At 44.1% G+C, this 14786-nt stretch overlaps 1 protein-coding gene across 7 annotated transcripts in view; it reads right to left on the reverse strand.

Moving 5' to 3' along the window:
* wnk3 (WNK lysine deficient protein kinase 3) overlaps window positions 1–14786 on the reverse strand; it is a 39499-nt gene that overhangs the window by 3449 nt on the left and 21264 nt on the right. For 2 of the 7 annotated variants that reach the window (XM_080898432.1, XM_080898433.1), the window contains exons 7-24: window positions 14496–14715; window positions 13942–14263; window positions 13634–13752; window positions 13332–13532; window positions 9635–12895; window positions 9292–9335; window positions 7155–7284; window positions 6918–7034; window positions 6727–6828; window positions 6574–6619; window positions 6318–6470; window positions 4199–6216; window positions 3734–3980; window positions 1976–2061; window positions 901–1241; window positions 532–767; window positions 347–442; window positions 92–255 (exon numbers count right to left, since the gene is read on the reverse strand). In XM_080898432.1, the coding sequence (XP_080754558.1) occupies window positions 92–255; window positions 347–442; window positions 532–767; window positions 901–1241; window positions 1976–2061; window positions 3734–3980; window positions 4199–6216; window positions 6318–6470; window positions 6574–6619; window positions 6727–6828; window positions 6918–7034; window positions 7155–7284; window positions 9292–9335; window positions 9635–12895; window positions 13332–13532; window positions 13634–13752; window positions 13942–14263; window positions 14496–14715 (7903 nt within the window). The remainder of the gene's footprint in view (window positions 1–91; window positions 256–346; window positions 443–531; window positions 768–900; window positions 1242–1975; window positions 2062–3733; window positions 3981–4198; window positions 6217–6317; window positions 6471–6573; window positions 6620–6726; window positions 6829–6917; window positions 7035–7154; window positions 7285–9291; window positions 9336–9634; window positions 12896–13331; window positions 13533–13633; window positions 13753–13941; window positions 14264–14495; window positions 14716–14786) is intronic. The other 5 variants (XM_080898435.1, XM_080898434.1, XM_080898436.1 and 2 more) reach the window with 5 other exon arrangements.

The following is a 14786-nucleotide window of genomic DNA, read 5'->3' on the forward strand; positions in this document are numbered from 1 at the left end:
TTGAAATATATAAAGTTTATTTATCCAAATAATTAATTATTAAGAAAGACATGCCTGATATACCAACAACACTTTTCATGTGTAGTCCTACCTCAGTTCCCTGGCTCCAGCCTCCCAACTCCTGCACCTGCTGAATCTGCTTAATTTGATTCAGTGAAGGCTTAGGCGGGGTGGTGCTCACTGTCTCCTTTGTCCAATTATCAACAAGTTTGTGCAGCTCGTCTGTGAATGTACTTTTTCTTAGAGGACTGTGATCTGTGGAAAAACAAGGCGACTCGTCATGGCACCAACTGACATTAATTATGGTATGCTGACCCGATTTTAGCACTACGAGGATAAACCGTACCTCTTTTAGCAGGTAGCGTAGTAAGGTGCTCTGGCTTGCAGTACAGTGACAGCCTATTCTTTTCACTACCTGAAAAGCTGCTTGACTGCTGAATCCCTGGATGAGACATACAAGACACAGTTTCGCAGAGAGCAAATCTAAAAAAACAAAACAAGAAAGTGAGGAAGAAATAGTAAAAGCCTCACCAGCATGTGTAACTCCATTGTTGTCTATGTGAGAGTGAGGCCTGGCCCGAAACTTTGTTTTGGTTGGCCTGGGCCTGCGAGGTGAGAGGGCAGGGGGCGCTGCAGGAAGAGGAGGGGTACGAGATAGGGAGGCAGGCAGACTCTGTCTTTGGTCTTTGAGGGAACGAAGCTGTCTGTACAGCTCCTGGAGCTCTCTGTTCTGCTGAGCCTGAAGGGAAACCACCTCTTTGATGTGCCTACAGAGAAAGAGAACGGTTATGTACTGTGGGAAAGAAACAAAAATAAACGGAGACACAAAGAAGAAAATTCAATAAATGGAGAGGCAAAAGTCTTGTACAATAATAAAACTTCTTTCCCTTGTTGACTTACTTTTCTCTGAGCTTGTGTAATTCTCTTCGCAGGTCTTCATCCTCTAGCTCACTCTCATCATCATCATCACTGCTTCCAAGGGGTGAGTGGCTGTGGCCAGGACCTCGAGGAGCGTGGGCCATTGATGGCGTTCTCTTACTTTCTTCTTTATCTCCTTCCTTTACCCGAGATTTCCTCCTCTCCCTCACCAAATCAGGAGACACTGGCGAGCTGTCAGTCTGCCTGTCATCTTTCTTAGTCTCAGTCTGGGTCACAGAGAAACGGCCAACTTTTCTGTGAGTGCCACCACCATGGCCCGACGGGCGATCCTTTGGAGGAGAGGTCTGGGGCACTGGAGTCACCTGGTGATTAATAATGTGAGAAATCTTCATTGCTTGTTTAGACCAGGGCTGCAACATTTTGTCGGCATAATTCATGACTCAACTATAAAAATTAGTTGATGCAAAATTTTACTGTCAACGCTTCATATACTAATACCAAGTAAATGTGTTTTTGTAACTGCAATACACTACAGGAAGCTATGGGGGAAGTATCACCTATATCGTCTGCCAAGACTGCAGACAATACTAAGGAAAAAGAATGTAGTGCGAACTGCAAAACAGGAGGTCAGCAGAAAATGGAAACAGAGATTTTAAAAAATGTGAAAGCATTTCACAGAAAACAAGCAAAGTTAAATGCAGACTGTGCAAAGCAGCGCTTTCCTTTCACAACAGCAGTACTGCTGTGCACGAACATTTAAGGCCCGCCCCCTGGAGCTGTGACATCAACTCTGAATGGGTCAGTTTTAGAAAGTTAAGTTAGTTCGTCACACTGATACCTTGTTCATGTAAATGTTCGTACCGTCATGTTTATGTTAGCTTAACTGTCAGAAACTGCTCAGGATGATACTTGCTAAGCGCTTCCTGGGTCATTATTTTGACCCGGAAACATATGAATATGAAACATTAATCGATGACTAATCAACTAATCAAAGAAAAACTGGCAGATTAGTCGACTACCAAAATTTTTTGTTGCAGCCCTAGTTCAGACTGTGCCAAAGACTGAGACTAACAAGAATCAGCTAATGTGCTCCTACCTGAAAACGTCCTTTAGAAGGCTGCGGTGGATTAAGTGGTGCTCCTGCCTTCCCATCTTTAAACAGCTGACTGCTTGAATCTGCTTCTGATAATGAGAAAGGGATGAAAACAAAAGGGATAGACAAGGACAAAGATACAAAAACACAAACACACGTATAAAAAACACACAAATGATGATACAGACATACAAGAAAGGAACAGAAACAGAAAAATGCACATGACAGTGAGACATACAAATGCAAAAGGACAGACACGGAGAACAAACACAAAGGCACAGTGTTAAGAATTGGCCATTCAAATCACAGAACATTGTGACTTCTTTAACATGCATGCAAATCTGTAAACTGTGTAAACATACTTTCTGTGGATGTCAATTTTAAAATGAGGTCTTTGTGAATTTAAAGTTGTTAAAAAAACTTCGTGAGGTGTGGGGAGTAGTGGTAAATGCATTCATTAAAAGCAAAAACATATTTTAAAATACCAGTTAAATACAGTATAGCCCACCCACACATCCACGCTCTCATTCTCACCAAGTCATCACTGCTCCACCCACTCATTAGACAATGTAGCCCAATATCACATTTAAGATCTATGTCAGAGCAACAGTGATATTGGTCAGTGTGTTTGATATTTGGGATTGCGACATTAGAGTGTGTACATGGATCACCACAGCCATTTTTAAGGGAAAAATAAAACATAAAAATTAACATAAAATATATACAGCCTGGTATATGTGTTACTTACAGGTAATGGTCCATTATTAGTCACGCGTGTAGAACATAACATACATGCTCATGCATGTGCTCTTGTAACAGAAGATCTAAGCTACTGCTACACACTTTACACACATAAACACGATTACATGCAAGATGACTGGAATACTTGAAAAGCATGATAAAACGTAGCCATATGGAAAGCCTAAACGTGTGCAAAAGAGCCCGGCAGTAACTTACAATCCTTTGGTAATGCACACACTGTATTCTAACATATTATGACCTTCACTTACTTCACTACAGCTACATCATATGTTATTGTTTTGGAGCAGTGCTACTGTGTATGAGTTTACAGGATAAGCCTATATGTATTCTGAACTACAAACAATTACATAACATCAGCTTGGTAACTTAGCATCTATGCTATCTGTGTAATGATGTGAGTTGCATTACGCTGTCTACACTGAGTCAGCAGGTGCAGTTGAGATGATTGTTGCTGGCAGTGCCTGTGGACTTGGGACAATGAAGGGAGGTGTGATGTGAAGGAATATTTCCTTGGCACAGGCACAGCTTGTCTTTACTCCATAGTTCATCAGCACTGGGAGGACATCAGATTTGTGATGCCAAACTCTTCCTACACTGTGCCAATCTCCCACCCTCCTCTACGCTCCACTGTTCTCGCCCCTGAGTGAGCAAGTCATGCAAAAAGAAAGACTGCCAAGAAAATGAAATTTAGTAAAAAGGAATTTAGAAAAAAAAAATCAATAAATAAAAACAAACAGTAATGTATGCAGTGATGTCAACACTAGGGACTTACAGGGGGGACTATAACCAAATAAAAAAACATACATAAAACAGTATTATTTAGCTGGAAACATTAATGTCCATTAACATTAACTTTAAAGCCTTAAAGGTTAAAAAAGTTATTTTGCTATGTTAAAATGAGTACTAGATATTAGATTTAGGTCCATGCCCCAACATCCCATTCTCTCTCTCTCGCTCTCGCTCTCTCTCGCGCGCGCTTACTCCCTAAAAGGACGCTACCTTGCTGGACTCTGGGCTTCTTGAACAAGCTGGCGGAGTGACGCAGTTTGCATGCCCAGTTTTTGAATTTTCGAGTCCAGGATTTCTTGCTAACAGGATTTCTGATACTAGGACATGTCAGGTTTAGGCCAAAATATCCACCTCCTGCATTGTGCTGCTGCTGTCCGTGCCGGAGGGGGATCGGTTGCTGATTGGGGGGCCATGATGCATCTCCAATGGCACTGGTGTCAGAATGTGAGGGTACAGCCTAGAACAGTTAAGACAATTAAGAGTGGCTGCATGGAGTTGAGATATAAAAAAACGCAGAGATACTCAAACATTTATATAATACAAATAATCGCGGACAGCTGAAACATAGTGGAGTCACATTTACACACTGAAACAGAACAATAATTATAATTCACTACAGTGAAAGACAAACTGAAGGAGAATTTACTTGAAATCTAATCTGTGGTATTCACTCACAAGAATGGTTGGTTCTCCTGGTACAGGTGGGCGTTGGGGCCCAGCAGAGTCATCCTGATTGGGAGGCAGAAGAGGGGTGGGTGGGCTGGATGAGACAGAGGTGGTGAGGAGTGATGGGCCAAGCTGCTGCTCCACTGGGTCCAACTCCATAGAGTTGGGCACCTCTTTGGAAGCTTTCTCTCCACCTCCTTCTCTCTCTGGGTCAGGAGAAGTGGAAGATGAACGGGAGGTGGTGGAGGAAGTAGTGGAGGATGAGGACTGTGGAGAAGTATCTGAGATGGAGGCAGGTGGGGGGAAAGATGAGTGGTGGATTGACTGTGGCTCTGATGACTCATCACCACCTGCTGATGTGGAGGCAGCTGATGTTGGGCCAGAGGTAGCCCCCCCAGCCAGTGCTGTCCCACTGCTGTACTCCTGATACAACAAATTCCTTAGCTTTTCATCCAAGGTTTTTATGCGGTTGTCTACAAATTCAATTTTGGGGGGGCCTTCGCTGTCTGACTCGGCTACGGAGGAAGGTTGAACAGGGGATGGCGTCATTACGTGGGAGAATGTGGGTAAGGGGGTTTCAGCAGTTCCCAGATGCAGAGGTGGCAGAGAGGAGTCAGAGGAGGGATGAAAGGGGGCAGAATAACTCCCTGTGTCCTCTGTAACACTTGTCTCTCCCGTGGACACCTCTGACTCTGACATCTGTAAGGAGGACTGCTTCTGTAGTGGAAACTGCAGCTGTTTGAGGGGCGTGTCCACAGCTTTAACCATCTCCTGTTGCTGCTCAGTATATTGTGATTGTTTCTGTGCCTGTATGTGTTGTGATAACAGCTCAACAGGCACTTGGGTTTGTTGTGGGACCTGCTGTTGTGGTACTGGGCAAACATTTAGCTGTGTCTGCTGTTGAAGAAACTGCTGACTAACTGATAGGGGCAGCATTTGGTTTTGATCTGGTTTCAAAATTGCAGCACCCATAAACATCTGATGCTGTTGCTGCTGTAGCTGCTGCTGCTGTAAGTGTAATGTCTGTTGTAGGTTTAACTGTTGCTGCTGCTGCTGTTGATCAATGTGGGCTTGTTTGGGGGGCAATGGACCAGCAGGACTCATAATCTGCTGTTGTAACTGCTGTAACTGAGGCTGCTGCAGCAACTGTGGGGAAAACTTTGATGTCTGCTGTTGAACAAGGGGTTGCTCGGTTGGCTGCTGAGGAAAAGGTGGCAGAGGCAGAGACTGCTGTAACACCTCTGAATGACAATGCTGAGACATTCCCTGCACCTCAGTCAGCTGTTGTTGAAGTGGTATTTGTGTTTGAATTAGCTGCTGCTGATGCAACTGCTGGAGAGACTGCTGAAGTGCTCGTTCCTGCTGTAGTGGTACTTGTTCGTGGTACACCTGATGTTGGGACTGCAGTTTCTGTTGTGGTGATGGTACTTGCTGCTGTGATGCAGACTGTAGCTGTTGGTGTGGCTGTTGTGGGGCTGGTTGGGCTACTTGGGTGTATGTCTGCTGCTGCTCTATGCCAAGTTGGCTTACAGTAGAAGGGATGACTACAGCAGGAGAAGGGGAATGAAAAGAGGCTGAAGATTGGTCCACGGCAGACATACGGGGCCTTGAAGCAGAGATCAGAGTATCATCTACACTTTGACTCGCAGTGGAACAAACACTGGTTCCAGGAGAAGTCAGGTTATCAGGATGAATAGTGATGGGTGAGGGAGACACAACAGCAGGAGCAGTGGACAAGCTGGTGAGGTTAGCATCAGGAGCAGCAGCAGATGTTGCTATAGTTAAAGGAGCAATAGAAATTTGGTCAGCAGAAGCTGAGATAAGGCCAGTTGAGGTGGTGACAGGGACAGAGGCTGGTCCAGGCCTGGTTTCAGGTGCTGTGTGATGAACAGGGGCTGCGGTAGCAGAGGGGCTCATGGAAGTAGGTACTGAAACAGTGGAGTCTGGGGGGGAGGTGGCAGAAAGGGTGGGGTAGGAAGGAGAGCCCATTCCACTCAAGGACTCCAGACTTTGGGATCCTTCACTTTCTACAGCCGCAGAAATGAACACGGAGTTAAGTTTTTGTTATGTGGCCAAATGGGCCATGTTAATAAGCCAAAGTAATAAAACCGACTCCAGGAGTGCTCACCTTTCTCTCTTTTAGGAGACTGGGGAATCCTTGTCTCTGCAGTGGGTGATGGTGTGGTTGCTCCCTGACTGGAAAGAGAGTCTCTGTGGCGGATAGTCTGGTTGATAAAGAACCGCCAACGTCCCACTGGGGAGGAATGGGGCACTGGGTCCACTGAGAAACCGTAAAGATTGATTACTGTTTTCTACTAAGTTGAGAAGCATCACATAGAACATATTCCCATTCTACCAGAACATTTGTATATGCCTAAACTTACTGGAGTAAGTGGGAGTGCTGACTTGTAACTGGTCAGTCGATCCAGTCTAGTACGAAAATAAGGATTTATCATTTTGTATATATATTCACGTTTTCTCAGATTCAGCATTATTCAAACAAAACAGAAAGACTAAAGAGGCTAGACTGATAGTACCTCTGAATGTGTCTGAAGCATTTCATGGGCTTTCTTAACTATCGCTCTGAGCTCCTCAACAAATGTTTCTTTCTCCACATCAAGGACAAAGTCCTCCTCCACCTGCAAAGTTTTATCAAATGGCAGTCATCAAAAATTAAAACAATACTTTTCAAAATAAGTGCAAACTACAGGATCATACAGTAATGTACCATGTAATCTGCTATGTCCTCGGGTGCATCCCCTTCAATGTCAAACTTAAATGTCACCATCTTGTTGCTGTGAGTCTCCAACTGACAGTCCACCATATTGTCCCCACTGCCGGACACCTATTAAGTACAAGACAAATAATCACATTTATTCTTTGCTATTAATCTTTTAATATCCATAAATATACTTTAACAAATATAGTAATAAAGTCGGTGTTGGTGTTTCCTATATTTTTTCACCTGAAGCATGCTCAGTTGAAACTGGTGTTTCTCAGACTTCTGGCTGGAAGCTCGTCTCTGAGACTTAAGTTTCTCTAATTTTCCATTCGCCAAGAGCTGCAAGGGGTCTTCACCACTGGCTGGTATACACCTAAAGGTGTCATGGAGATTAGAAATTGTATTGTAAATCTTAAGTGTGTATAAATGTATAAACTCAATTATGAAAAAGTAGGGATACTGTATAAAATAGAAAAAAACCCAGAATGCAATGATTTCCAAATCTCAAAAATCAGGTCATTTTGAATTTCATTGGAGCAACATGTCTCAAAAAAGTTGGGACAGGGCCCTGTTTACCATTTGGTAGCGTCCCCTCTTCTTTTAACAATAGTCTGTAAACATCTGTGAACTGAGGAGACCAGCTGCTGAACTTTTGGGAGAGGCATATTGTCCTATTCTTGTCTCATGTAGGATTCTAGTTGCTCAAACATCCTGTGTCTTCTTTGTGGTATTTTTAATTTCATGATGCATTAAATGTTTTAACCCTTGTATGGTGTTCGGGTCTGTGAGACCCGTGTTCAGTTTTTTTCAAAAGAAAAATTAAACAATTAATTATTTTTTCACGTGTAAATGTGTTGTGTCTTTCCACTCACTCCACTTGATTATAACTGATTTATTTATAACATTTTATATAAAAGAAAAACGAGAAGCACATTAATTCATAAATGTGATCTAACAAAGGTAAAGGGAAAAAATTAACCATGTTTGCTGTTCATATGTCTTGTAATTGGGATGAAGTAAACATCTGTTGAGTAATTTAACATAAAATTGTTTGATAGTGTTAATTTGGAAAGCCAAAACTCTAGCGGGTCCACCAGACCCATGAACACTGGCTGAGTAACAAAAATACGAACACCACACAAGGGTTAAATGGGTGACAGATCTGGACTGCAGGCAGGCCTCTTCAGCACCTGGAGTCTTCTACCAAAAAGCCAGCGCTGTTGTAAAAGATGCAGTATGTGGTTTAGCGCCGTCTTGCTAAAGTATGCAAGACCTTCCCTAAGAAAGATGTCATCTGAATGGGAGCATGTGTTGCTCTAAACCTGTATACATGTTTCAGCACTGATGGTGCCTTTCCAGATGTTCAGGGTTATTATTACATAGGCACTAATGTAACCACATACTGTCAGAGATGCAGGTTATTGAACTGAGTGCTGATAACAAACTGGATGGTCCCTTCCCTGTTTAGTGTGGTGCCTCAGCATTCATGTTTTCCAATTAGAATTTCAAACTTTGTTTGTCACAGACCATATTTACACTTTGCCTCAGTCCATTTTAAATGAACTTTAGCCCAGAGAAGATGTCTGTGTTCCTGATGTTTACATATGGATTATCCTTTGCATAATAAAGCTTTAACCTGCATTTGTGAATGGCTGTCCAGAATCATCACTGCTAATAAGAGCAAAGTTCCTGTCTATGAAGCAGAGATCAAACACCAGTGTGTCCGATTCCAAATGTGGCACGTCAGTCAGAGGCCCAAACAGAAGCAAACTTCTCATCGTTTTCAATACCGGCAGTTCTATGCGCGAGGAATCTGACCCTGAGGGTCAGACTGTCAATGAGAAGAACATCCAACAAAAACCACCTGAACTATGGTTTCTGTCATAGTGTTATTGCAGGTCAGCACACAGTGCAATGGACTTTTCTGGCTGAACCAGAACAACCAAAACCAAATACTCCTGACCTGCCAAAGAAAGATCACTGAGACTATGCATTGTTACCCAAAATGAGCCTTTAAAGATAAAGGCTTGTGATTTGGCCACAGTGTTTAAAATCTAGTGCAACCCAGGGAAAAATGCAGAGGAGTTTTCCACAAATGATCTAAAAGCAGCAGCCATGCTTGAAGCAGTTTAAAGGCTCTCACTCAACATTTAATGTGAAATTGTAAAGGATTCAAATGTAAAACATTATTACATCATAAGACTCTTATGATTTCTAAAAAACAATCTTTTTGCACTACTACTTAGCTGCAAAATGAATTCAATTTAAAAGAAAAACCAAGTCTCTGAGCATGTTTTAAGTCCTTGTATGGCAAATTACAGCTTCACTCAGTACTGAGATTACATTTACATGGAAATCAGACTGCAATGATATCACTTACCCTGATGAAGAATGACGATCTGCACTTGTCTTACAAGGACCATCCTGTAGAGTGACATATATACAAACACACACACACAAACCATGCCAGCATGAAGAAAAGAATGCAAAAATAGATTAGCTATGTTAACGGCAAGTAAAGCAATAGTGTGATTATGACAAATGACATATAGGACACGTTCTATGAATACACTTAGGAATCAAAATTTGTTAGTATGAATCAAAAAGGTGCAGTCAAAGCTTATTGTCAAATATTTCGATTTAGCAGTATGCTTACTTATTGTGCCAGCATGTCAGTAAAGTTATTATCAAATTTATAAAGCAAACTTTCATACTTCTTGTACCTGAGCAATGCCCAGCAGGGAAAGGTCACAGTCTTGCAGCGAGCCTTGGGTCAGTTTGGGTTTGGGGGCATTAGAATCAAGTGATTGTAGAGTAGTAACAGGCAGAGGGGAGGTGGGTATAAAGTCGACTTGCGCTGGTAAGGTTACCTGGGCTGCTGGTGAAGATGTGGGCAGCTCTGGAGCAGGGGCAACAGCAGGATAGGTGGATGGCAGGGATGTAAGAGATGATAGTGTAGAAGGACATGAGGTATGCAAAGGGCTTAGGGGCACTTGCTGCGTAGGAAAGACAGCATGGGGCAAAATAGGCTGCTCAGATATAGGTGTCTGAGTGTGTATCTGTGTTTGAGAGTGTGCTTGGGCCTGATTGCTGGCTTGTGTTTGTGTGTGAGCTGGTGGCATCTGCTTGGGATGGTGCTGTGGAGAAGGAGGGGCACCTAGCACTAGGTGGCTATACAGAGACAGGGTCTTGCCCTGGGACTGAGGCTCAGCCACATTATTGGGGCCTAATTGTCCAGGAGCAATGGTCATTAGAGGTGAAGTAGGTTGACACTGTGAGGGAAGCTGACTCTCGTCAAAGGTTATCAAAGCTGGTTTCAGAGGAAGTGGTTGCTGAACGGGAGTTGAGCTGGGTAGTGCCGGTAGCTGGGTCTGTGGGGGTGGCATGGCGAGAGATTGCTGCACGTGAGAAAGCTTCTGCAGCTGTTGTTGGTACTGCTCAGTATACTGAGGAACAGCAGGCTGGCAGATGGACTGAATTACTGAAGGGTCACCCTGAACAACTGAATGTAGTGATCTTTGGCCTGGGACTTGTGCTTGTTTGGTCTGTATAGGATGAAGAGGGGCAGTTACTGAATTGAGACCATCTGTTTTAGTTCCACAACTTCCAGCTGAGCCAGGTGACAGAATCATCTGCTGATACTGGATTACTGGGTGCTGTTGTTCCAGCTGTTGGGTAATATGAGTTATATCAGACTGTACAGGTGGTATGGCTTGCTGGGTAGGGTGAGGGACATACTGACTGGTCAAAGGACCAGCAGCAGACTGCGCATGCAACTGGCTAGCTTGCTGGCCTTGAGTTTGTTGTTGGATCTGGGGCTGGGTGAGCGCTGGCATTGGAGCATTTTGCTGAATAAGAGTTTCATGTTGAATCTGACTGGGGATTGAAGCAACTGCACCTGGAGGCTGGACAGTAGTTTGACTTTGTTGGCCCATCATTTGAACATCAGCCTTTGGGACCTGGCCATGCAGTGGCTGTGACTGAGTAAAGGTTGTGGTCAGAGGATGAGCCTGGATTGGCTGAGAAGTTACCTGACTCTGTGTGGGAGTAACAGGCCCAGGGTAACTACTTTGGGAAGGAACCTGCTGGCTCTGGATGACTTGTGTGTGTCCCTGAATCAATGATAATGGGGTAGTTACCTGGCCCTCTGTCATAGCTTGAGGTGCTTGGGCTGCAGACTGAGCTATAAACTTGGCTGGGCTCTGGCCTTGGTTCTGGGGCTGAGCCTCACTTTGTCCTTGCTGTGTAAGGATTTGAGCTGGGACACTTGCAGGCGTCTGAACAGTAGTAGGAATGGTCATGGGCACTTGGCCCTGAGATATAATATAAGTTTGGTGATGAATTACCTCAGTACTGACTGGTGCGCCAACTGATATGTGAGGTTCCATTACAGATGTGTGCTGCTGTGGTTGGGCAACAAATGCCTGCTGCTGCTGCATCAGTGCTACTTGCTGCTGTTGCTCTATCATCTGAGAAGCATGAGGTGTAAACTGAGTAGAGTTCAGTTGTGGGATACACATCTGCTGTATATCGGTTGGTTGATGATGAATCTGCTGCTCACTGTTGCTTTGTGGTATAGGGACAGCTTTGTGTTTTTCAGTTTGCTGAAGTTGAATGATGGAAGCTTGCTGCTGCTCTTTAAACTGCTGCTTCATTAGAGCCTGTTGCTGTAATCTTTCTGCTTGCTGTTGTAACAGGACTTGCTGTTGACGCTGCTGCTCTAACTGTTGTTGCAACAGAGCTTGCTGCTGCTGTTCTATCTGCTGTTTGAGTTGCGCTTGTTGCTGCTCTTGTTGCTGCAGCTGAGCTTTCTGTTGAAGCTGCTGCTGCTGTTGTAGCATTAACTGCTGTTGTATCAGTGCCTGCTGCTGTTCCATGTGCCGGATTAAGGCCTGCTGTTGCAGTTGTTGTTCATTCTGCTGCTGCATCTGCTGGGGATGCTGCTGCAATAAAATTTGTTGCTCGTTTTTCCCACTTTGTTGCTGATTCTCTGTTTCCTTTTGTGTTCCAGTTTGGCGCTGTCCAATTTGTTGATATAACTGACTCTGTTGCTGTGAAGGAGGTTGCTTTGGTTGTTGTTGCTCTAACTGATGCTGAAAAATTGGTTGCTCTTGCGGTCCAAGACCTTGTTGCTGCTGCTCTTGTTTCTGCTGAATGAGAGTTTGTTGCTGTTGCTGTTGATCCAACAGTTGCTTTTGTTTAAGCGCTTGCTGCTGCTGCAGCTGGGCTTGCTGCTGCTGTTGAAGCAGTGCTCTTTGTTGTTGCTGATCAAGCTGTTGCTGGACATACAGCTGATGTTGCTCAAGCAGTAAAACTTGTTGCTGCTGCTCTTTTTGCTGCTGCTGTTGTAACAAAGTTTGCTGTTGCTGAAGCTGTTGTTGTGATTGTAGCATTATCTGTTCACAGGGATCCCCTGTTGATTGCATAGCTCGCTGCTCCATACCTGTTTGTGGTGTGAACACATGCTGCTGTGAAGCTGGCTGGACGTGTGGGGCAGACTGCTGTACACAGATCTGCTGCTGAGTCTCAGACTGATGTTTCTCGATGGACGTAGCTGAAAGGCTGTGTTGATGCTGTTCTGTTGCAGGCTGAGCGGCAGTAACTTGTTGTTGTTCAAGCTCAGCTGACTGCCCCCCTATTTGCAGTTGTGGCTGCTGCTGCAAATGAAGGGTGGAGGTCTGGGGATCCATTCCCATCTGTTGTTGTGGGACAATAGTCTGCTGGGGGATCACGACAGACTGTGTTTGTTGGGGTGCGGCCTGGGAAATGATGTCAGTGATCTGCATGGGAGTGGCAGGGTGTTGGGTCTGCTGAGCGTGGGGCACAATTGTCCTTGCTAGTCCAGCAGTATCACTGACTGGCATGGATGCAGTGAGAACATTAATGGGTGCCTGTGGGGAAACAGGTGGTATGTATGACTGTGAAGGGGCAACTGATCCGTGGGGAGCGGCGGTTTGAAAATCATCTGATGGGAATGTTTGTGACTATTGAGTGATAATGGGAGAATGATGTTTGGAGTTGAAAGAAGGGGGAAAAGAAAGTAGCAGAAAAATTGGGTTAAGATTAAGCTTTGGAAAGAAGCATCAATTATCAACACATTTAATTTTAATCAGGGTGTCCCACAGTGCTTTATAGCAGAGGTTGGCTGCCTCCCCACAAAATTAACCAGAATCACAATTTCACACTCCAAGCTAATATAGTATTTAATGAGAGAGACATCTCACCACCTCTGACAAACAACTTCCTGGGGGAAACCCTGTGTAGTGTAAAACCAGATGGCGAATCTCAGATGATTATGAGGATGATTTATGTTGGCACAAACAGTTATTAAATGGAAAAGAACATATTAACATTAATGTTAGCCTTCATTGCCCCTATGTTAAATTAGGCTGTCAGTTTGCACATTATCACCATTTTCACCTGAAAGTATTGTTGAGGTACACTTGGTGATACCTGCGGAACCACGGTACCGGAGTGAAGAAATGTCTGACCCATGGGTCCTCCTCCACTTTGTCCTAAGGACATGCTTGTCATACTAACACTCGGCCCAAGAGGTATAGTAGCAACACTTGTACTCTCACCAATGGGGGGCATCTGAGGATGAGGCAATGCACCAGTGCTCTGTTGTGCAAGAAAAATAATGAACACATATATAAATATATATATAGTATTTAAGTTCAAAAAACAATAATTTTATCAGTAAGATATAAAAATACACCTACAGATGCAACTGTGGGTAATGAGGTCTGTGAGTGGGTATATGAGTCCCCCTGCAGAGAGTATGCCTGGCTCTGTCCACTCGCATAAGATTCACAGCTTGCAGATCCAATGCTCTCCCCTTCTGAGTAGTCAAAGACATTTAAAAAATAAGACACTATAAAAATTCAGACTACACAAAAAGTACTTGTTCAAATCATATTCATGTATTTTAAAATTTTCATTTAAAATTTCACCATTATAATTGTTTCATATAGATACATTTTGATCAGCTACTGGCACATGGGATATGTCACTAAGGAGCACACTGTACCTGGCAGATTTAGGGTTGCCCCACTGAAAATATTTTGCTGCCTGACATGTTGGTCCACTTCAGGAAGCTCCTCGGACTCCTGCACTCCACCTCCTCCTCCGTCTCCCGTGTGTCCAGCTACCCCTTGCACCAGCGAGGATGGGTAAGATGGATGAGTAAAGGTGTAGGAAGTGAGAGTGGAGTCTCTTCGTTCTTCAAAGCCCTGCTGCTGAAGGACCTGCTGCTGTCGACGCTCCCTTGACTTTTTGATTAGGTTCACTCTGTCCCGGATGGATTTTCCGACCACTTTGGCATCACTTTCATGAAAGAAGCCTGATTTCACCTGTAATGTAGAGAGGCAAAGAGAGAGTAATTAATTAATGGGCAAATGTCAGGTGAGGAAATCTAGATCAGCTGGAGAAATCTTGAAGTGGCTGATAGATAAAGTGAAGGGCTTGTAATTCCTAACCTGCATTTAAGCTTTTAAGTATCAAATCAAGGCCTTTTCCCAGTCAACAGTACCTGACACCTACGGACCCGATCAGCTTATCAGGCATTAATTATTCCTGCCTTACCATCTCTAGAGCCACTTCTTCAGCACTATCATTTTCCAGGTCATAGCTGAACTCAATGGCCTCATTGTCCTTGTGCTTCCCCTTCAGCTTCTTGGGGTCTTCAACCCAAATTCGGAGAGCCAGGCAGTCCTGGATGCCTGTGTCCTCCTCAGCTAGTTCCACCCGGACGCCTGTGTCCTCCCCAAAGAAAGCATGGTTCAGCAGGTCTCGAATGGAGAGTCTGTCAAGAAAGGAGAATTCGATGATAGAAGAGACTGGGACGTTTAATGATCACATTACCAGTCACTCTGC

This window comes from Rhamphochromis sp. 'chilingali' (assembly GCF_963969265.1).
Source record: "Rhamphochromis sp. 'chilingali' genome assembly, chromosome: 12".
Lineage (NCBI taxonomy): Eukaryota > Metazoa > Chordata > Actinopteri > Cichliformes > Cichlidae > Rhamphochromis > Rhamphochromis sp. 'chilingali'.